We start from the raw sequence: 22904 nt of genomic DNA, 5'->3' as shown, positions 1-22904 counted from the left end.
ACGATTTCCTACAATAACTGGTACAAATTAAACGGTAAATATATAATGACCACATGAATTTATTTATTCTTGAATACATTTATATGGTCATGAAAACCGATTACAGGTCACCCTTCAAGTCGGTTTATAGCTTTTCATTTCACGTAGGAAAACCCATTCCTTTCACTACGGACCCCTTTCCTTACCGTTCCAGCTCTCTCACCCCACTAAAACCCTTATAACACTCAACCACACCCTACCCCGACAAAATCCTTCCTCCCCCCGCTCCTTCCCCGCGAAGCTCCTCCGAAGTTAAAACTTTCACTCCCTCCACTTTCACGACGTTCTAACCCGGGGAGGCAACATATGCCATCCACAAACCATTCCGACCGTTTCCCCTCTCTCCCACGAGTTGAACCTCCCACGGAGACAACTCTTACCCGGACTACGACTACACACATACCACTGTTTCCAACTCCCCCACACCCATGTACTACCATCCCTCCTCTCCCTTATCCATCTCTCCTCCCCGTCCTCATCCCTAACCTCCAACACACTGTACCCCCCCCCCCCGAAAAGAAGGCCCCTTGCCCGTCCCTACCGCAAAAACCCCTACCAAATTCAGTGCATGTTTCAGAGTCGCTCCGCACACCAGGGCGGGAGGAGAAAGAGAAAGGGAAGAGGAGAAAAGGAAGGAATTCCGGGCGTTCCTCACAAGACCGGCACCTCCTTCTTCTTCTTCACTCCTTTCTCTCTATCTCTCTCAGACGGAAGTACATTCCGGGCGAGCGGCCACAGTACACTGATCCACACGACCAAAGCCTAACTCCCCACCCCATAATCTACCGTCTTCCGCGTCATACGCTCTCGAAACCTTAAAACATCCGAATTTTCTTGTAAGCCTCCCTCACTCTCTCCAGCTGGCTATTTTCTTTCTCAGCTTCCGGATTCAATATATATCCTGCATCCCTGACTCTCGCCTCATTCCCCATATATCTCTCTTTTCACACACCAATGTTACGAAAAACGTCTTAGGCCTCCCAAGCAGCTAAAATTTGCAGATGAGGTAAATTAAAGATGCTGGTCTTAAAATGATAACGGAGGAAAACTATTCAACGAAGGAAAAGCAATTATGTTGAAACTAAAAAAATATTGCATTTATACCAATATCATTGCGATTGACGAAACTTTAAGATCCGCAGAATGCACATATTCTTAAACCCATAGAACCGAGGTTATATCTTAAGTTATATTTATCAATTTGAATTTCTATAGCTGTTTTAATCCGTGATGGTAGTTTGAACCAGTTTTTAACGATTCTTTATTGAATAACACTGACCTATTCGATCAATACTTCAGGTTGACTTTCATAATTCTTTAAGGGGAAGACATTCGAGAGAGGAATATAAACAAAACATATCTAAAAATGTATTCCGAAATTCAAACGGTGAGAGAGAATAACATAAATATATAATGTAACTTCTAATTTTTATAAATATAATTGAGTAGTTTTTATAAAAGTAACTGAAATGATTACTGATTGCGTTTAAATTGTTCGGAATTCCCCCGCAAGAAATAAATTCTTCTAGGAGTTTAGAGTGATGATAGTCATCCGAAAATCGCTAAGAAACGAATTCGTTAAGGCAAAACGGTTAAAAAAAAAGAATAAAACAGTCCATGTACACCATCTACTTCGTTGTTTTAAGCGTCCACTCCATTAGGCGCACGGTCGCTCCGAGCGTAGGTGGACGTAAACCGTGCAATCAAATCGTCCGGCGTGGAAAGTACCTCACTTCCATCCTCCTCCCTGCGCCCTACTCCTTCCTGCGATAGAACATATTTCCAGGAATTTTACTCCACCGCCTGATGGAGTGTTTCACTCCAGCAGCTCAGCTGAGCTATTCACGTAAAGGACGATCCGTGCGAAGCGGAAATCATCAAACCCTTCCCTTATCCCCGCACCCGCTGGTCCCTTTCTCCAGTCCTCCCATCACCCATCCCCTCCCTACTTCTCCTTTCCCTTCCTTCCCGCATTGGATTCCCTCCCTCCAGCCCCCACACCCTCCGTCAACGGATTTCATTTTATGCCTTCTCCATCCCCCCTCTTCTAACGTCTCCGCCTCCCATTCCCTCCACAACCCTCTTCGAGAGCTCAACTCCATTGGAAAAGGTCGCAAACCCTGATCTCCCGCCCGCACTGCCGCTCCCGCGCCGTACCTTGCCTCGCTCTCCCCTTCCCGTGAAACTCCCTTCGCTCAACTCTCACCCTCTCCACTAAACCCCATCCAGCCGCTCAAACCCCCATCCAGCAGCGCAAACCCCCCTCCCGACACAACCTCCGCCCCGCTTCAACCCGTTAGATCACGCCGTGGTCTGTGGAGTGTAGCGAAATGGGAAGTTGCAGCGAGCAAACGCAAGCCCTTTCCTTCTCCCCAACTCTCTCTCTCTCTCTTTTCCCCATCCAGTCCCTCTGGGGATCTCGCCATCCTATGCGCCCTCTCGCATTTCCCTCCGGCTCCGTTCCCCTCCCTTTGACTTCTCCGTGCGCATTCAGGCAGCTCCCGCGCTTGTGTTGGGGACTGGAATCCAAGTGAGAGGTGATTCAAAATGGTAAAGATAGAAAAGCAATTTGGAATCGATAAAAGTGAATTCGAAAACGGTTCCGGAGGATATTATATGAAATGCGGAATGACGATGGTGTTAAAAAGAAAAAAATGGATAGGGGAAAACATAAAGTGAATTTTTGAAAGAAGTGCAAACATTGTGAAGTCAAATTTTGATTGAATGTATTTTCGTCAAAAGCATAATGAGAAAATATAAAACCTCCATTCACATTTTAACCATTGTCAAACAATAACTAACTGTTATATTCAAGTCTCGCCTAACGTCTTTTTACCGGTACCCGACACAGGCTATGACAAGCAATGTTTTCACTGAACACAATTCCGACTCTAGGAGCATAATTGTAAGGGTGATAGAATAAATCTTGTGGCAACATGTGAACAAAATAAAGTTCCAAAAACTGTATTTTAATCAAAAAAGAAATCTATTTGGTGAAACATATTGAAAAACCAAAGGATATTAAACGGAAAACAATTTATAATGAGAGTATAAAGGAAGAAAATAGTAATGAGAATTATGAGAAGCTTCAGCGTTGTAAGAAAGATAGGGCCAGGTCTAAGGCCTGGAAGCATGCCGATCGATTGGGGACACAAGGGGCGAAGGAGAGAGAAGAAGAGGGATAGTGGTAAAAGAGGGCAAAAAGTAAAAGGAAAAGGTCGTGGTGCATCGCCTAAGAAAACATTTAATTTCATTCGAAAAGAAAGGTGAATGACAGAGGGAGTGAACAAATTTGGGAAAGTAACCGAAAAGAAAAAGAACGAGGAGATATGAATCAATACAGCAGAGAAGTGAATATTTACGGTTTAGAGGGACTTTTGCTGAAATAAAACCTGATTTTTAAAAATTATTCTGTTAATAATATGGATCATAAGGCCATTAGAAGATAGAAATTTTAGAATTACGGCGGCAACTTCTATGAGTAATAGAGAATAACTAATCCTCCTTTGCTTTGTAAATGACTCCTAGTACAACCATTGTTCTCGTATAATTGTTATATTTGATTTTATTCCTCATGTATCTATAAGGTGGCGACCATACCAACCAAGGATATCTATTCCTTGGCTATGATTTTAAAAGTGTTTTGATTAAAGATAGCGTTTTATTTGTAGATGATAAATGAATAAACAGCATAAAGAAACATAGCTCAAAATAATGTAAATATTCTTAGAATGGTTTAATCTTGAGAATACAGACAAGAAAATATATTCTAACCATCAACGAAAACTAAAAATATAGTCCTCAAAACTTAAATAAAAATAATTTACATCAATGAGTACATTTCATTCGATAGCCCCCACCGTTTGTGATGTTTGCTGTGACGGAAGGCCGTCGAGGACAAAGCATCACTAGCATTATCACTTTGACACCATTCCATTCAGTTCTTGCGTTGACTAAATTCTGCGTGACTCAGCACATTATCGCTTTAGAGTACCAAATCATTATCAGTTCATCATCACGAGTGATACTCTGTAATAACCACCACTTGTATCCCAAGGACTCATTACGAAAAAATGTCTCAAAATGAGCCCAAAATGATTATGCCTCCTTTTCATTTGTTACCCTTATTTTAATTCCTATCGTCATTTGTCTGAGATACGTTACAATAGCGCTTTTCTTATTTCTTTCCGTGCAGATCATTTTGGAATGATCATATATTTTTACTGCGGTGCCAAAAGCCAGGCAATAGACAATTTTCCAGGCATTATTTTGGGGGCCGGATGACTTTTGAATGTATGAGTAAAGGTAGATTGAATATGCTTAGTTAACATTTTTGCACTATCCTAGTCAAGTTTCTCATTCCTTTTAAAGGTTACTTCAGTCTATCAGTAGTTCTTTTGTTATTTTTAAAATCATGGCACAAGTGAAAAGAATATAATTATAAGGTTGTTTAATATATAACGACCATTGAGAAAAAAATTATGAAATACAGTGAGCAAATATTTAATTTCCATGCTATATTGTTAGCTTAATGTGTCACACCATGTGAGTGGTAAATGCTCCGTTGGATTGAATCCAGTATTCCGTCAGATTGCAAGTTGATGCAGGTACAGTTAGCTAACGCATATTTCTCTTGGGTAAAAAACACTTTACACGGTTTTTCTACGCTGAGGAACAGGAGATGATCACTTGGGATTGGGTATAGACAATACAGCGAATGTACAAACCATTTTACATTGATTTTCGCATATAATATCGCGATTTTACTGTGGGTTTCGCGGAACCCATTACGCACAAGCACGTATCATAAGCAATATTTTTGGTACCAAAGTGTGGGTAGCACCGAGTGAACGTTCTATATATCTGATTCTTTTAGCGTTTGTTGACGATCTGCTCACACATTTGCGGCATTAATGATTATTTCCGTAAGTGCAGCGTATGAAGATCCGGTCCCATCAAAATTGATTATCTCTCATTTCTAAACATTGAAAACCGTCTGATATCTATACTATAGCGAATAAACTTCTCCCTTATTCACTGATAGCGTTACGTAGGCCTTTGCTGCCGATTTTTTTAGACGAAAGTAAAATGTCAACGCATACTTCCACCGTTGCCGTAGGCAAATTGAACATTTTAAGTTTCAACGACTGACAATAACGTAATATTGGAGTGAAATCTTATTCCACACATTAGTTCGAAAAAAAATACTACAATAATTCTTAAATCTGAGAAAAATAAATCATGCGGAAAACATTTTTAACCATACTTTACCAAGCGGCATTCGCAACACTGATTTCGTTTGAAAAATGGAAAAAAAGGGTGCAACGAAGGCAGAACGAGAAATATTTTTCAAAGGTAGTAATTTTCCTTATATATATTAATAGCTGTTTGTTTTAAGACTACCCATTTCTAAAGGGAATGACATGGAGGATATGCTTGTGTTAAGGTCTGCATCTTTTGGCGAAATGAAATAGAGAAGGTTTAATGATGCATGCATGACCCAATTAGACTATTTAAATTGGCGATTGCCGGTATAGATTTCCGACTTATTTTGACTACTCCATCATGCCAAGTCATGATAAAGGTTCTGTGCAAACAGTTGTTGAAGTGCTAATCCACCAAACTCATCCGTAATGCAGTTGCCTAAGAACGGATTAATTTTGGAGGTGGAAGTAGTTTTAGAAAATAATTGAATTCATTCTAACTCTTTTTATTAATATTTCATGGAAGTTTTCTGCTGAATTTTCAATAGCTGCTCCTAAAACGGTTCAACTGTGGAAAACACGGTCCGGAAATGAAACTATTAATTCCTCGAGGAGAGCAAGGGGAGGAATCTCGCTCGATATACGAGGTGCCAATGGAAACTAATTGTACGAATGACGATAGATCTTGATGACTGCAAATACAAGAGATAACGCGGGACTTAATCATGTCTTAGTGTGACGTTTAATAATGTCCATAATAAGTACGCTGCCACGTAGATTGTGTTTTATTCACATCTTTGTCGAATTATCGATTTTTTACTTATTTATCAACAGCATTAAGTAGTAGGTTGTTTCGCGTTGAATTCATCCATTAATATTCATTATATTTTGCAATTCCACCCCACTGCATTTTTTGTTGTTTTCCTTGAAGTGCCATCTGATTAACAAATAAACTGCTTCAATTTTAACAGTATGCCCGATAATTTAGTATGCCCGATCGTTCTGCTATTAATTCTTTCATTTTTATTGCCATAAGTCTAATTCATTGCTTGACCTCTTGCAGTAACATTGACATGCTTCAATGCTCTAACTTTTATTACATACCCTATAACTAAATGTGAGCATTTAAATTTATTCCATGAATCACTCTATCCAGCTGACGTTAAAATAACAATGCCCCTTTTCGGTAATCACAAAATTACCCAATGCATTCCGATCCAAACATGGATGGTTTTTGCGAAGCTCTTTGGTATAGGAGTGTCAGGTGTGGTTTGTATCATATTGCCATGACCCTAAAATCTAACGATTACCTAAAATTAGAATCAATTATACAACGTGTAATCAACTACCAGTTTGTCGATTTCAAGAATATTTTACGAAACATGCCTTAATGTATGCAGTCTCATATAAATTTTAACCGATTCCGCAAGGTAAAGAGCTGCCCTCCTGAGAGATTTGAGCCAAAAACCTATTTTAGAGTCTATGTTACAGTGATTTTTTAAAAGGACTCTACCGAAAAAAGTAGATTTGGGATTTGGCTCCATTGTGAATAAATACTCCCAAGTAAGGAATTAAACTAGGTACTTAGAAAACCGGAACCATTCAGAAAAAGATGAAAAGGAAGAAAAAGTAAAAGATAAAATGTGAATGAAAGCGTTAATATGCAACAAAAAGTAACTATTCCAAACGGTGTAATCAAAGAAAGAGCGAGAAAAATGCAGGGTGTTTCGACGTTGCCTGAGCGTTACTTTGCCATTGTGAGAGAGATTCGGTCTCACGGAGATGACATTCAGCCTTGCCCTCTTCCGCGTACTCTGCGACGAGTGGGAGCAAATAAAGATAAGACGAAAGCAAGAGGCCGGCAAAAGAACGACTTATCAGGGGATTAAGAAGGAATAGCGGGCGGAGGAGAATTAAATAGACGTCTAAGGCAGCAATATCTGCTGGCAAATGTGGCGTGCGGGGAAATTAGGACAGGAGAATTAAGACAGAGTTTCGAAGATGAAATAGAGGGATAGCGCGGAAAACATGGGTCTCCGCGGCTTGTTGGAGAGGGATGATATGCGGAAAATACAGAGACAAGCTGAGGAAATAAACAAACTGCCATTTAAGAGAGGCAAAAGTTGGTCTAAAACTATGGGTTTTTCGGTAAAATTATTTTAGGCAAATTTGTTACTCAACGCGAAAACAATAAAAAAGGTAATATGAGAATCAATTATGTTCAGGATAATCAAATAGATTTCTAATTTTAATATCCCTGTGATAGAGTAAAATAAAAAATCCATCAAGCATATTTCAAAGGGGGGAATATGAATGATTATTCATTCATTTAATGGGGAAAATTTTAACAAGGACTGAATATTTTCGTTTAAATATTTTCATTCATTGATTTTAAAACACCAGAAATGAAAATGGCATTCAAGTATAGCAGAATAAGCTACGCTCGACTATTTTTTTTGCTACGAGCATCGATTCAATCACCGTATTTGCGGGACTCAAAACGTAGCTATCCGATAATAGCCACCCTCGGAACCGCCAAGGTAATATAAAATACATATGAACATATGGCATACGGCAGTGCCTTATTCTCAAGATAAATTTCGGATCCATGAAATACAGTAATTTCGATTTTCAATCTGATGGCAATAGAGATGGCTCTGATTTGAATAAAAATCTCCTCAATAGGTAATGGAATGTCCTTGCCTTTCCGCGCCACTGGATGAATTCGACCAGCGTGGAAAATGAGGGCAACGGAAAGTGAACACAAAACAAGGGGGAGTGACAGGCAGAAAGAAAATGTGAAAGCATTTCCCAGAGCGAATGGTATGTATTGAAACGAGATTGAGAGGGTGGAAAGAGAATGGGGGAGGGGAGGAGAGAGATAAATCGAGGAGGTGAGAGTTCTGGATTCTATTTGTTAGATTTGCATATGAAAGGCGGAGGAGAGTGTCGGCCGAGATAGGAGGCCGGAGGCAGATATACGCACGAGGTTTGAGAACACGGCTTTCAACTTCAAGGAATATACACACTTGCTGAAATGTTATTTTTTATAGAACCAAATCGCTTGTATTTATTTTGAAATAACTAATCATATATGCTTCTAAAATCTACAACAACAACCCTTCTGAACCAAAAAAAATGTTAAACAGTCTAATATTATGTAAATATCAGCGCAGGGCTACTGAGCCATAATAATAAAAATTAATTATACACAATTACACGAATTCAAATTCGAAGTGATCAAAGAATAGATAATTATTATTTATTATCCTGTAATTCATTACGCCAAAGGAAGACATACATATGAAATTATTTTATATAATCCTTTCAAGGTCTTTCCCAAAACTAGTACGACTTTAGCTTCCAACCTTTGCGAAGCAAAACCTCTACAACTTGCGGAAATCCATGCTGAAACGACGCCACCACGGCTTGGTGGAAGCGTTGCGACAGGCCGTGACGAGGGAGCGTGGCAGTATTCCGCGCGCAGCCTTTCAGAAGGCGTAAGAGGCGTGGAAAATCCGCTGGCAGAGGTGTGAGGACGCATAAGGGTGCTACTTCGAAGAATTTTGAGTGAATTTATCCGTTTAGGCAATACATTTTTTAATCAAGTCAGTCCTTCTACTTTCCAGACCGACCTCGCATGTTGAAGCAGTATAATTCTAGGCAACCAGGCACAAAAGTGTTATGCGCACACTTTACGTTAACAAACATTTTTAATACAGATAGAGCCAATCTTTCACCAGAATTTCTTAATGAATTTAATCTGTTAGCTGCAAACCAGCAAATTAATGATAGCCTTTAAAAGTTATCCCAAAAGTGCGCATGGTCAAACAATAATTTTCGTGCCTTTCTGCTATTATTGACACGACTTCTTATCGTGGTGAAATAAGGAATCTAGGTATTTTACCCGGTAATCTAAACCCTTGCTTGTAAATTCCAGTGAACGTAATTTTAATTGATATCTCCGGTGAATTTCATTGCTTAGACTTTACCAAAACACTACTAAATGGTTTATCATTAAAATCAATTCAATTATACAAGCTAAGGGCATTAATATGAAGGACTTTTTTCACTGCGATAATTTTGGTGAGCATCAGGTCAGACAGTAGCCTCGCTGGAAATGAGCTATAGCTAACACGGTTTATTATTTTTATCCTACCCTGCAAGCCATCGTCAAGAGGAGTGACAGTGGAGTCTAGGTTACAAGGCATAAGAATGATAGGACACCATTACAATCGAGTAACATTCGAAGTTCGAATCGACACAAATAATGTTTATTATAGATCTGGAGACCAATTTTAAGAGTAAAGCATAATCCTTTATTTCGGTCAGTTCTGCCGTCATTTCACTTTCTGTTGTACTCTTGCCTTCCAAAGTAATTTGAAACTATATTGATCCGCTCAGTACAATGCAATATTCGTCCCTCCAGTGTCTCCCAACCCAGGCTATTCTACAATAACGTGCCATTGTCTGTTCGGTCAAAGAGTTTTTACACGAAACAGGTACATATCTGTTTACTGTTTACTTTCAAAATTCGGTCAACCGGCCTTGAAGACCAAATACACTAGTTGCATTCAAGATGAGGTCTAACCAAATTGAAATAACAGCTCTCCTTAATGGTAACACTCACTAATTTCCAGCTTTCAATTGAGAGGAATATATTTTCCAGCTTAATAGAATATATAAATGGTTTATTCTATGTAAATATTGACATATAATGTAGACATTTTAATAAACACTTCATGCATGCGTTTATGCTCTCATCATCAGTGCTGCTTTTGATACACACCATACATAAAGAAAAGACATCAGGAGGAATTTTGATGAAAAAGTGAAAGGTGATTTTTGTCATTTAACAGGCAGTTTGTTTTCAAAATTATTTGGACAGTGTAGACTAAATATAAATTCTTAGATTTCAGGATACAGACCCTTCTGGCAGGCTATAGATTTTTACTATTTCAGTTTTGGGGCATCCTCTATCTAGAATCAATTGCACTTCTACCATCAGTTTGTACCTTCACTCTTTCACACCCTCAGCCATGAGAGTCAGACCCCTCTTTTGTTTTGTATAGTATCATTTTCCTCCGAGGAGACCTCCCTGTTTCCCCCATATCCCCTAAGCTCATTGGAAGGAAATAAGCTTCTCTTTCATCATCACTTCTCCCACTCCCTTCGCAAACATGGCCCGACGAGTGGCGGGTGTCAAATGCATTTATGAGTTTTCGACGTTTCCCCTTTGGAAGGCATGAAACTGGGGAATATAAGTCAGGGCTGGGAGTGGGGTCGGTCGACGATGCGACTCCTACCCTCGCCCTCACCTGCCGATCTAAAGAAAGAGTGCGGGTGGTATGTTGGAGGGAATTCCACGGAGGAAGTCTCGGGGATGGAAATTCAGGAGGACTTTCTTGTCGATCTCATCGAAGAGTAGAAATAAGAAAGGAAAAGTTAAACCACGATGCGAGAGGTGTGACAGGGGATGGGAGCGGGGGAAAAGGGGAGTGTGGACCGGAAATAATAAGGACGTGGCGGGGAAATCAAATGGTTGCTGAAAGGAGATAAGGGACGTGGGCGGGTGATGAAAAATTCAAACCATAGTAACGAGAATGCAGTGTCGGGATCAGAGGAAGAACGGACTTGGAGGGCAGGGAGGCTTGTGCCCAGGAGACGTGACAAGTCAATGGTGTGAGAAATCAACTCACATGGAACAAAAACGCGGGAGAGATAGAAAGCAATAGATTACCAAGTTCAGGGGGGCAGCAAGAGAAGTAGTGGGAAAAAACACCTTAAAAAACAACAAGTCGAAAATACTCTTGTAAATATAAAATTACCGGAAAGTTACAAATCTCCTATAAAAAAATTAACCATGTTACATTTAAAATGAACTCTTGCTACGACATACTAATTTTTCTATCCCTAATAGTACGGCTCCTCACTTGCAAATTATTTTCTGTGATAATTTTCAGATAACCTATTTGCCCCCACGACTTAAAATATTTACTCAAACATGAAGATGATAAATATCAAAGTTAATCTTTGTTTCGACAAAAATATTCTTCAACTAAAATATCTTGTTTTAAATGCAAATTAAAGATATAAAGGTTCTTCAAACTACCAATTAAAATGACAATTTTCTTCATACCAACGATATTTTCATCATCAGATAAAGAATTAATTAAGACGACTAGAATTTATATGAGTCATGCGCAAATAAAATTTGAATTATCTGAATTGTGAAAGAATCCAGGGATATGCAACAATGGTTCTTGGAAAACCATACCGATGAAAAAAATACTTCACCAAAAATATACCATTTTCAGAAATGTATGTATACTAACAATTTGATTAAACAAACAAAATATCCTTTTTAATAAATAAAAATTTACCAGGTTGATGCTAAAAAATAAAATCCATTAGTAGTGATTAATAATTCAATGATTATATCAAAACATCAACGAGGTCATATCAAGGGCCTGAGCAGGTAGAATAGGTAGTCATAGTCAGGGGCAAGGAGGATATAAAGATTGCTGAAGCGAAGTAGAAAGAGAGGAAACGGAAAGGATTCAAAATAACAGGAGATACCGACAAAAAACTTGCAGGCCCAAAAAGTTGAGAGAGGGTGAGAAGAATGAAGGTCCAGGGTTGGGGGTAGGGCCGTGCCATGGAAAGGCACGCAAAAGGTGGCCATGCGGAGGCGCAGTGACCGATCCGAGGGCGCTCGCTCACGTTGAAGGCAGCGAAGGGAATGAAGGGTCGGAAAGAGCCAACGGGGAGCAACTTTTGATGAATTGAAAGCCCTGTCAAATGTAATGCAGCGGAGCAAAAGACGGCGTTCCAAGGGGAAGACAGATGGATCTACGACGGAGAAAATATCTCTAAGAGGACGAGGAAGAGTAGGAAAAAAAAGGATAAGATGTCGATGACTCGAAAGCGAAAATAGGCGCATAAGAGTTCAAGATGGGCGATCCCTCAGGGGATTCCTTGTCTCAAAAACCCACGCATTTACGATCGCCTGAAGGTCGGGGCGGGAGGGGAAGAGTTGAGAGAAGGCGTGAGCGAGGGAATGGTGGAAAGTGTTGGGACGTGGAGACCGGGGAGGGTGTAGCTATATGTTTGCACGGTTTTCGGAGATGGGAATGGAATAAGAAGTTTGGAATCGTCACTTAAAGGAGTCCCTCCTTCACCATGTTGTCCTAACTTTTTTCAAGTTTCTCTGCACTCTCTCTCTCTTTCCGGCTCACATTCTCAAGGAGATACATGATATTCGGTTTGACGTTCCCTTATTGTCTTAAATAAACGTCGAGCTAGTAAAATGCGGAAGGATTACGGATGAATAAAGATTTTTGACTTCAAGAGGAAGTGTAAATTTGATATAAGTTCGAGAATGTCTTCCAAGAAAATACCTGGTTCCAGTGAAGACTCCAACAAGTACATTGCCATTAACATGAGGTCATACTTTATTGCATCACTTGAGTCAATAAAGAATATACTCGACAACAACTGATTTATATCAAATTTTTTATACTAGTTGCTAATCATTCATAGTGATATTGAGACCACAGTGTTAACAAAACGAACCATTATGTTATTCATCTTCAAAATTACATTTTCTCCAATGCAATAAATGTGTTAAAATTTATACATTGGTTTTAAAAAATATGCATGCATATTCTTTTTGGCAGATCATAATAATTAAGGCAATGATTGAAATTGAATGAAATGATAATTTAGGTAATTTAGGTGTTGATTTAGGTGACTAAAATATAAGCAACGCAAGAAAACATAAAATTAATTTATTTTATTGTATTTTATGTAACGCAAATAAATTGCATTTGAAATTAATACATTTTAACTAACTAAACAACAAATAACGAAATTATAATGACCTTGATGTACAAGAAAGATACAACTCGATTAAACTATTAGTTCAAAAATACAACTAAACCTATCACAACTAGGTGCGTGACTTATATTTACACTGAATACAGCCGTAAAAACATTATAAAATGTTTTCCTACAAGCCAAGGTTTATGTACAATTTTAATTGCTATCCCGCTGGAATGCCTAGTTACTATCTATTAACCTGAACTTTGAAAGCCTGAAATACAAGGGTCGACCGCTTTTATAAATTATATTTGGAAAATTGGAATTTTAGGTCCGTAAAAATTACTATTGCACTTTGTAACGACTATATATTGATGATATACTGATGGATATGGTAGAACCTTATTTCCTCAATTCAGAACTACGATTCTACTCGTATAACAGAGGGTTGAATCACTCAAATAATTTGGTACCGATCATGTTCAAAGTTTTAGATATTTGATGGTCTCAGACTTGTGGGCACCTTGAATTTGTTGAAAGTTTGTAATGAAACACACAAATATTGAAAGGCTGTGCACAAGCCATGAATTCAAATTTTCAGTATAAAATACTTTATGAAGTGTACTTATGCGTATATAAAAATGAAGTCTAAAGTCACATTAAAAAATAGAAATGTCCTAAACAATTGACCAATTTATCGTTATGAATTGAATTTTATTCGTAATTAGATGCTCACAATTATTAAAATTCATTCGAAATATAATTTTATACCTCTTACTAATAAAACGGTTGACAATTGCTGGTCATCTTCCAGGCATACTCACTTCCTTATTCTCTTTATAAAATCTTACACTTCCGGCAGTCCTAAGCTTGAGTATCTCCAGCCACTATCCCTTTGAATTTATCCTTACACATTAGGAAAATGCTTCCACGTTATGTAAATCGATACAAGCGAGAGCTATCTTCCATTTTTGTAGCTCATTCTCTCTCTCGTCGTCTATTATTTAAGTTTTTAATTCCATTCACCAATAGGTCTTGAATACCAACCCGTAAAAATACTTTTTCTTTCAAACTATTCTCAGTCTTTTTCCCAAACTTTATCTCTCCAATTTCTTTTTTGATTTCTAAAATCAACTCGTGAATGAAACCTATTTTTATTTTGCCAACGAGAAAATTCTTTGGCTAAAACAATGCCATATGTTAATGTCATGATAAACTATAAAGTGAGCTGTTCGGCTCAATAAATTTATTCTTCCCGAAACCCAAGGTTATATTCTTGATGAAGCTAAAAATATCAAAAATCTTTATTTGAAATAGAGGAACATCAATTCACTCTTATAAGGGTACATTCTCACCAAAAATACTCCAAATATTCTTTATTAATGCTTACTTTGATTCTCTTCCGTAAAACAATGTTTCCTTGTATTTTTAAATTATCCATAGCTACACCAACCTCTCCACAAGTTGGAGGATTATTCGCCGTCCTTCTAAATGACGTGACAATTATCGGAGGAAAAACGGTCCTATGAATAAACAGTGTGGAGTGAAGTTGCTCATACTCGAAATTTCAGTGGAGTCTCAGTGATTTTATTCGAAATTACTTTATCCCCCACCATCTTCTAAGAACTGCTATTCCGATAGCTTCTCTAATGACATCGTAAGACCTTAACCTCCGCATCATTTAAAGGCACAGAATCTTCACCCCGCTTCATCCCCTTTAAAACCAGTGTTCCGCCCACTTCCCTCTTTCCTCACCGTGACCGATAAGAAAATCCTCCCCATCCTCCACCTTTCCCGTGTCCTGTCCACCATCCCAGAAACTCTACGTCCTAATACTTCTCCCACCCATCCTCTCTCCCTTAAGCCCCAGTCCCCTAATCTCTTCCCTCTCTCTCCCCCCGCCTGCTCCAGTCTCTTCCGCCCTCTGGCGCGAATATTCTCCAAAGAAATCGTTTAGTCATTCGAATTAGCAGCTCGTGAATATTCATGGGTACACTCTTCCCTAAGGACCAAGTATTCTTTATACCCATTCCGTTACCTCCCTTTCTTCTGTTCCGTCCCACACCACGATCCCCAGCATGGCTTGGCTTGAAATTTCTTCCAACTTTTCTCCTCTTCCTTATTACCCTTATATTATCCACAACTACGCCAATTACTCCTGCCTGTTTCTCCATCATGCTCTTTCTTCTGTCAGCAATTCATGAAGAAAGTTTTCAAGTGTACAAGGTCTGCCCCAAAAGTAGCCGGACTGAATCGACTTAAAAAAATGTATTGTTAGAATTTATACATTACTCACAAGTCTTCGAGGTAGCACCCTTGTGTGTCCACACACTGCTGCCAGTGGGTTTTCCACGCCTCCTACACCTGGAAGGCGGCGTCTGGAATGCTACTAAGCTCCCTCGTCACGGCCTGTTTTTAACGCTTCCACCGAGCCGTGATTACGTTCTTTCAGCACGGATTTGAGGTGGGGAATAGGAAGAAGTCTAGTGGGGCAACGTCAGTGCTGTAGAGTGGCTGAGGTAGGGCTGCCACGTTGCCGAGAAGCTCTTAGCAGATCCGCCTGTGAGTTTCCTTTTGTTCATCCGAGAGCACTCGAGGCACAAACTCGCACATACCTTTCTCATGCCCATGTTTTCGGTCTAAAGTCGATGCGCATCACTTTCAGGGATGACAAGTTAATCAGAAACCACGAGGACACTTAAATTGCGATCCCTATTCAACAAGTTCAGCACACTTCCAAGATTTTCCTCACTTTTTGAGATCAAAGGACATCCTGAACGTTCGGCGTCTTGAACACCTTCTCTCCCCTTTCGAAACAAATTGTGCCACTCAAAAACACCCTATCTACCCATGGCGTAATCACAATAAGCGGTATCTTGAGCATCCCATGAGTCTCTTTCCCGGTTTTGTCCAGTTTCACGTAATATTTGTGGGCGTATCATTTTTCAAATAACGATTCATGACGGAGAGTAACGAGTTCAAGTTATGAAGGTTTCGCAAGCAAACGATCCGAAATCCGCGATCCGCAAAGGCTGGGAGCCAACTGTCACGGGCCTCCAGGCTCCTGAGACTCCCCAGCCAGAGAAACCGCCACCACTCTGTTGTTAATCCGGGAAATAATAAGACATACTATCTTTGGACAGACCTTTTATTCTCAGTGGAAGTCAAATTTTCCGAGTTCGTGATATAGCCACGGATAGTATACCTATTGTGCCGCAAAGTTAACTAAAATCACTAGTGACTTATGATAAGAAATGTCAGCAATCAATGGTCAACCTAATGTTTGAATTTGATAAAATGTTTGTTAATTATTAATCATACTTCTCTAGCAATAAACTCTATCTTATTCCTTGTTTGATTATCTTTGAACTCAATCAAAATTTAATTTAATACTATACGCTTTTCATCCCTTCACATATTTTTTATCAGGTGTATCTAATGGAAACTCCGCACATTGAAGAGCAAAACTTTGAAGACCGTAAAACTAATTTTCCAGTGTTTTCCTTTTGACCCACCAGTAACGTTCCCAAGTAATGTTCGTTAAGTTTAATAATCCCAATTTTGTCCTCCGCAGGTTCCTATTTAAAAGTATTTGCGAGATTGAAAACTCTTATCTTAGTTTATGAGACACCACTTTTAATTAGAATTTCAAATCAATTCATCATTATAATACTTTGATCAAAACTGAAAAAAACCGGAATTATAGTTTAAACCCATTGATATTAACTGAAATTAACCCCTCATTGCTTTTTGATCAATGATGTAAGCAATTAAAATATCCATGGATTATATATCAGGTGAAAGAATACCATATAGATCATTATTAGTGCCACATTAATTTTCTTTTCAGCTCGAGAGAACTCGTGTCTTCTTGTACTCCAAGGATCCTACGTGAAAGTAACAATACCTTATTTATCGATGATTGCGTACCTACAATGCTCACTTAAACTCCCATCCAGGTGTCTATTCTCTTCCCACCCAAAATTCTCTTATCCCCTCTCTCACTCTTCAACTTCTTCTGCATAACTCACACGCATTCAAACATTCTCAAATCCTTTCCCTTCTCTTGAGAAGCAAAAAGACGGAAAAGAAAGTCGTTCGCATTTCGAAGTTTTGGGAATGACAAGTTCTCGCCTCAACTCCTACTCCGTTACGGAAATATTTTCGCCGTCCTGTCGCACTCAGTCGGCTTTACTCGCCTTTAAACTTTGTCCTACACTTACTCCCTCCATGCTCTCTCTCCCTCTCGGGCTCTCATTGTCACCTCCGCCCACCCAGCTCTTCCCCATCTACCCTCCGTCGATAATTTCTCAGCTTTTCTTGTTCGCATTTTTCTTTCCACCTAGACCACCCTCCTTTTCACGTCTCGCCAAGCCCCTCTCCCCACCCACGCACGCTCTCTGTCCTTCCTTTTTTGGATGCGAAGGCAGTCGTCTCCCCCTCTCTTTTGCTGACATCCCACCGATTCTACTTCTCTCTCACTTCTATCTTTCCCGCCTCCCTTATCCTCGAACTCGACCCCTGAGCCCTCGCTGGCATATCGAAACAGTTTGGAAGCAAGCCAGGTGGCGTCTGACTACTTCTTGGCTGGCAAGTCCACCCTTCTTCCCACACTCCCAGAGTCACACACCCCCCACAAAGTACTTCCCCCACCCACTCTAACCCATACACCCCAGCCACTTCCATTTTCCTCCCTCTCCAACCTTAAAATTTCCAGTTCTCATTCTCTCACATATCCCTTAACGGATTCTTCTCTACTTTCTGCCTCATGACCCCCTCCACCTCCATTAAACCCCCCGTGCACCCAAAAGAGTCGACTAAAAGCTCATATTATTTCCATTATCCACTCGATGTAACCCGCTCCAACATGTTATCCTAATTTAACATCTCTGCTCTTTTTTTCAGGTGTATTATATCATCCTTCAGCCCCAATTTTTTTGCGTTCTTCGAGTGGAAAAATATAGAAATTCGTAAAAGGGTCCAGATTGGCTTAATTTCCCCGATTGGTTGATATATTACATTGGGAACTAATTACATTTGCGTACCAAACAAATTTTGGCAACTCCTCTCTTTGTCCGCCGTTCTACTTATGTGATTCGGAGAAATTAAATTCCATTCGTTTCTTAATTCCTTCGTCGACTGGTGCACAATTTTCCGTCATTCGTATCTGCCTCCATTCCCACAAAGGCGAACTTAATGAGGAATTATATGAAAAAATCCACGGAAAATTAATGAGATTCCGAAGCAGTTTGTAACTTAATGAACAAAATGAAAAACATATTATAATGAGATTTCACTGAAACCTTGGAAAGCAATATCATTTGAGCAAGGTCTTGTCTTCCCTCGTTATATTTACCATTTTTACAGGTAATCTCAAATCAAATTTTAAATGGATACAAAATAGACCGATCCCGAAAATTTTCTTCATTATATTTCAATCATCTATTTAGCATTATACGTTATACTCAGGGTTACAATCTAATATATGCTTTACTAAACAGAGAGAATTCCGAATGAATACTGATTATCAATGTTGCATAAGCCCGTTTCAATTGAGCATAATGCGCTAGAGTCACCGTAGTACTAATATGAGCCTATAACATAACGATTGGAACGAAATAATTTTAAAAAAATATGATATGCAAACGCCTGCAACCTCACAGTGCAGACATTTTACAGAAAACCTATGATTAACGAACAAAACTTAAAAGACTAGACAAAACTGTGGATGGAAGAAGTACCTAAACATGTTGCTTTATTGCCCAGGAGTTTAAGTGTAAAAATATTTTTTTTACTATGGATTATTTTAGTTCACTGCACAAATCTAACGAAATCTTACAATTGCAGCAAAAATATTTTAATACACTGATTATTGAAAAATAATTCAATTATTATATCTACGAAGGATAGAGAATAAACTGCTTTATTACTACTAAGAAAAATGTTATCACAGCAAATGTTGCTTTCGTTTTTATTTTGTACGAGTGCAAAACACAAAGTCACTGCTATTTTGGAAATGTGTGACACATATATCTAATATCTTGTTTAAATACTATCTTCCTGTAATTTCAAAATCACCACATTAACTTAGCATCATACATGTACGTCATATGAGAAATAGCTAAATTGGGTTCTCGAGCAACTTAAGTGCATACATTTATGTGCATAAGATAAACTCTTATAAGATCTTCATTGCATTTTGTGCCGGGAAACCTTCCCAGAATAAATGTCAATGGATAAATAAGGCCTGAAATGATATAAATTAAATGGTAAAAATAGCAAGATTCGTGATTGGTTCATACAGTTAATGTATACACGAGATCAAACAACAGTATTCATTCAATGTAAAGGGAAGTGCAAGAGAATTATGAGTCATAAAACAAGTTGTAATTCTATAATAATAACATTATTTTATAATTAAGTCGAGTTAAGGAAATTCAATTAAAAACAAATATCGGTTTTTAAATGAATCTACTACCTAGAGATAATTTTATTCATAAAATGAAGATTATTTATAGTAACATGAGTAACACGCATGACAAATATTCCTTACTTTCCATGATATCTCCACATGGTATCTCGAGCTGCGGTAGCAAGATCATGCCAGACTCTCAAGCGGATCATAATGGATCATTGAAGGAATAAATTACTACCACCCTTTAATCACTGCCCTTGAGAATATGACGAGGAACAACAAAATCCGAAGTGATAAAGTTTTGGCTGAAAGGGAGCTAAGGGCTAGTAAGTTATGGGCAGGATTGAACGAGGCTATTTCTACGGCAAACGATCCCAATCCTTTCTTAACAATTTATTTCTGAAATGCCACATTCGCAATATCACTTAAACAGCAGCGATTTGGAGCATTCTCAAAAGCGTTTGGGGCAGCTGCTCTGAACACAACGCAACCTGTTGCACTGTTCGGTACAAACCATTTGCCTACTTAACAGGATGCTGTTCCCGTTTGCACCACGTTGCTCGCTGCAACAAAATCCACTGCTCGGTCTCGCATGGGAGATGCCAGGGGAGGGCTGCCTTACCACGCCGCTTCCCCACCAAACGCTTTATCCAACGCCCCCTTCCTTATTTGTGACGCTGCCGTCCCAGCCCTTACCTGCAATCAGACGAATCAGAGCTCAGCCGCGTTCCCACGACGAACTCAGCTGACCGAACGACGCTGTCTTTAGTCATTTTCATTCACAAAAGATGAATACTCAGCCATTTTTAAGTTAGCAGTTATACGAGGTAGCTTACATGAAAAGGATTTCAACATAGAATAAAAACTATGAGCAACTACAAAAATGGAAGTTTAGCTAAAAGGGCCGCAAGGTACCTTATTTCTGCAAAATAACACACTTCTATGTCATTGTTAGTTAATTTTGTCGCAAGAATTCCAAAAGTCTGAGCTTTGGTGCTCCCGGGTGGCAATTTTAACGCCAAATTCTGCCTAAATAATATCCTTGTCGGTGTGGCTACAGTGTACAAGCCGAATCAACGCCGTGCGGAAATGGGTGGGAATAAATCAGGGCGTAATTGCGAGCTAGCGCTCGACCAAACTTATCTTTCTCGCGCAGGGCGCTAAGAGCCTCCACCCTGGGTCACATAAAATGGCGAATATCGCTCATACGCGCGTTTTTTTTCTCTCTTTCCTCCCGCCGCGTGTACATTACGTGAACTTATGTGATTTTTTTTTGCGACGGCATTATAAACACGAAGCCATTATATCGCTCGCTCAGATGTACCGTCGCTTCTTTCACTGCCAGCAAAATTTCAAACCACTAAAGGCAAGCCGTATCCTTTCAGTTCGCTTTTCAACATTTCTGTAGTAAATATCGTATGAGAAGTAAATTTTAGAGCAGTATCAACTTATGTTTTTCCATTTCCAACGAAATGAGATGGTTATGGTACGGGTATGCTGTGATTAATATAAATGACCAAGGGTAGGAAAAACGAAATTAAATTTATCGGGCATAAAACAGAGGTTTGTAAAACGCTTAATTATTAATTAATGTCATTAATAATGAAAAATAATTAATGAGATATTTGATGATGTCCTACCCGAAACATCCGAACAGGTAATTTAGAGAAATTCATCATACCGAAGTAAATTTTTAGTGGCCATGGAGCAAAAGTTAGTCAGTTATTTAAGTGATGAAATAATATATAGATAATTAGAAAAAAATGCTAAAATAATAAAACTCAAACTAAATCTACTCAAAAGAGTAATTAAAAGTTAACACAAATCGAAAAAACAGTTTTTGACAATTTTTAATTATTAGATAGCCTTACTTAGTCCCTTTAATGCCACTATTATGCTGTAAATCGATATGAATGTGTCAACTTAGCAGGAATATTGATGGAACTCAAAATATTATACGTGGTAGGAAAACAAGAACCTCATTACTCACCAGCATTCGCTGAGTCTGCTAAGGGGATGATGGCTGCTATTAGGGAAGCAAGCACAAGGATGGCAGGCGCCTTGAAGCCGAGGTCTTGTTTTGGAGAAGCCATAATCCGATGAATCACTGGCACTCCCATCACAGACACAACACACGAAAGAAAACGCAAAGCCACGGCTTGAAGATGAGAGTATTGAGGGAAGAGACGACAGTAGATAGAACACGCTCTAGGCAAAGTGACCACTTGTGACGAAAATTTTAAAATAAAGAGATTTAATCGAGAGACGCGATTTCAAGTTAGAATAACTCATCACTATAATCCAACTTTGGGGGTATTATGTGTGTTTTTCACGTCCGTCGAAAATATGCAAGGCGTTTGTTCCCGTGTTTCATGAAACGGTGCACTCAGCGTAAATAATTGGTCAGCTGCTGTCTTTCAAGTCTTGTGTGCATTCCTATTCGAAATCGCATTGCTTTGCGATAAAAAGTTCTTGTATTGAATTACGCTGCCAAATTTTGTAGCAAAACGTCCCATCACCCGAGTTCATTTCTCGAATTTTTTCTGGACTGATTCAGGACCGCTTACTGACTGGTTGTTTCTCCGGGATTTGCGAAATCATGCAGATGGACCTAAAAAGACAAAAAATAAATATTTTCTATAATTTTCACTCGATGAAGATGAAATAAACTCTATATTTAATGAATAATTCAACATTTAACATGCACCAACACAATATCACAATATGGAAATTTGGCGACTATGATGTAGGTCAAATCTGGGTTCACAATTAATTCAGTTAAGACTGAATAGGACCTTTCAAGTAATTGCATCACATTTTTGTTAATTACAATATATTTTACAACAAGTACTGAAACATGTATGTGCATGTAAGTACTGTAACTGTATGTGTGTGTGTGTACACACACACACACACACACACACATTTCATTTGTTTTTCACAACTTCTCATTTAAAATCTCCACCATTTTTGAGTTTCAACCCTAATTAAAGAAGAGGAAATGTCATTAAGTTGCTAGGGGCTATTGTGGCGCTACCGGAATTAACGTCCAGGCGAAGGAGAAAGACTAATATCAAACAAGCCTACTAATTTTGGTACAGAAACTAACATTGGTTTGAAATAATTCATTACGAACAAAGTGTTTCCATTGCTTAGAGTTGCAAATGATCATTACTAATCCACCTCTGCCGTTTTATGATGTATGTTTCACTATTGTTTATATATATTTTCAGAGCATCCAGCTCAGATGAATGAAATCCTAAATCGATGTCAAAATAAAATTTTCGAGCGACACTAGAAAAAATACGGTACAGCAAAAAAGAGATCAAGACATATGAGCTGTCGTCACTCTAGGGGCAAAGGACAAAGTGAAACCTTTTTCCACATCTACGAGTTAGTACAAGACATGCTGAGCAATAAGGAAG

The 22904-nt window shown here is 38.8% G+C and overlaps 1 protein-coding gene across 1 annotated transcript in view; it reads right to left on the bottom strand.

Annotated features, from left to right (window-relative positions):
• The window catches only part of LOC139691099 (discoidin domain-containing receptor 2-like), a 438203-nt gene extending 416631 nt beyond the window's left edge, over positions 1-21572 (bottom strand). The window contains exon 1 of the mRNA XM_071588858.1: positions 21470-21572. Within this exon, the coding sequence (XP_071444959.1) occupies positions 21470-21572 (103 nt within the window). The remainder of the gene's footprint in view (positions 1-21469) is intronic.
• Between the last annotated feature and the right edge of the window lie 1332 nt (positions 21573-22904).

This window comes from Hetaerina americana, unplaced genomic scaffold (genome assembly GCF_022747635.1).
Source record: "Hetaerina americana unplaced genomic scaffold, ioHetAmer1.1.p SCAF_3, whole genome shotgun sequence".
Classification (NCBI taxonomy): domain Eukaryota; kingdom Metazoa; phylum Arthropoda; class Insecta; order Odonata; family Calopterygidae; genus Hetaerina; species Hetaerina americana.
Note: the sequence above shows the minus strand (reverse complement) of the source record. Positions and strands in the feature narration are given on the sequence as shown.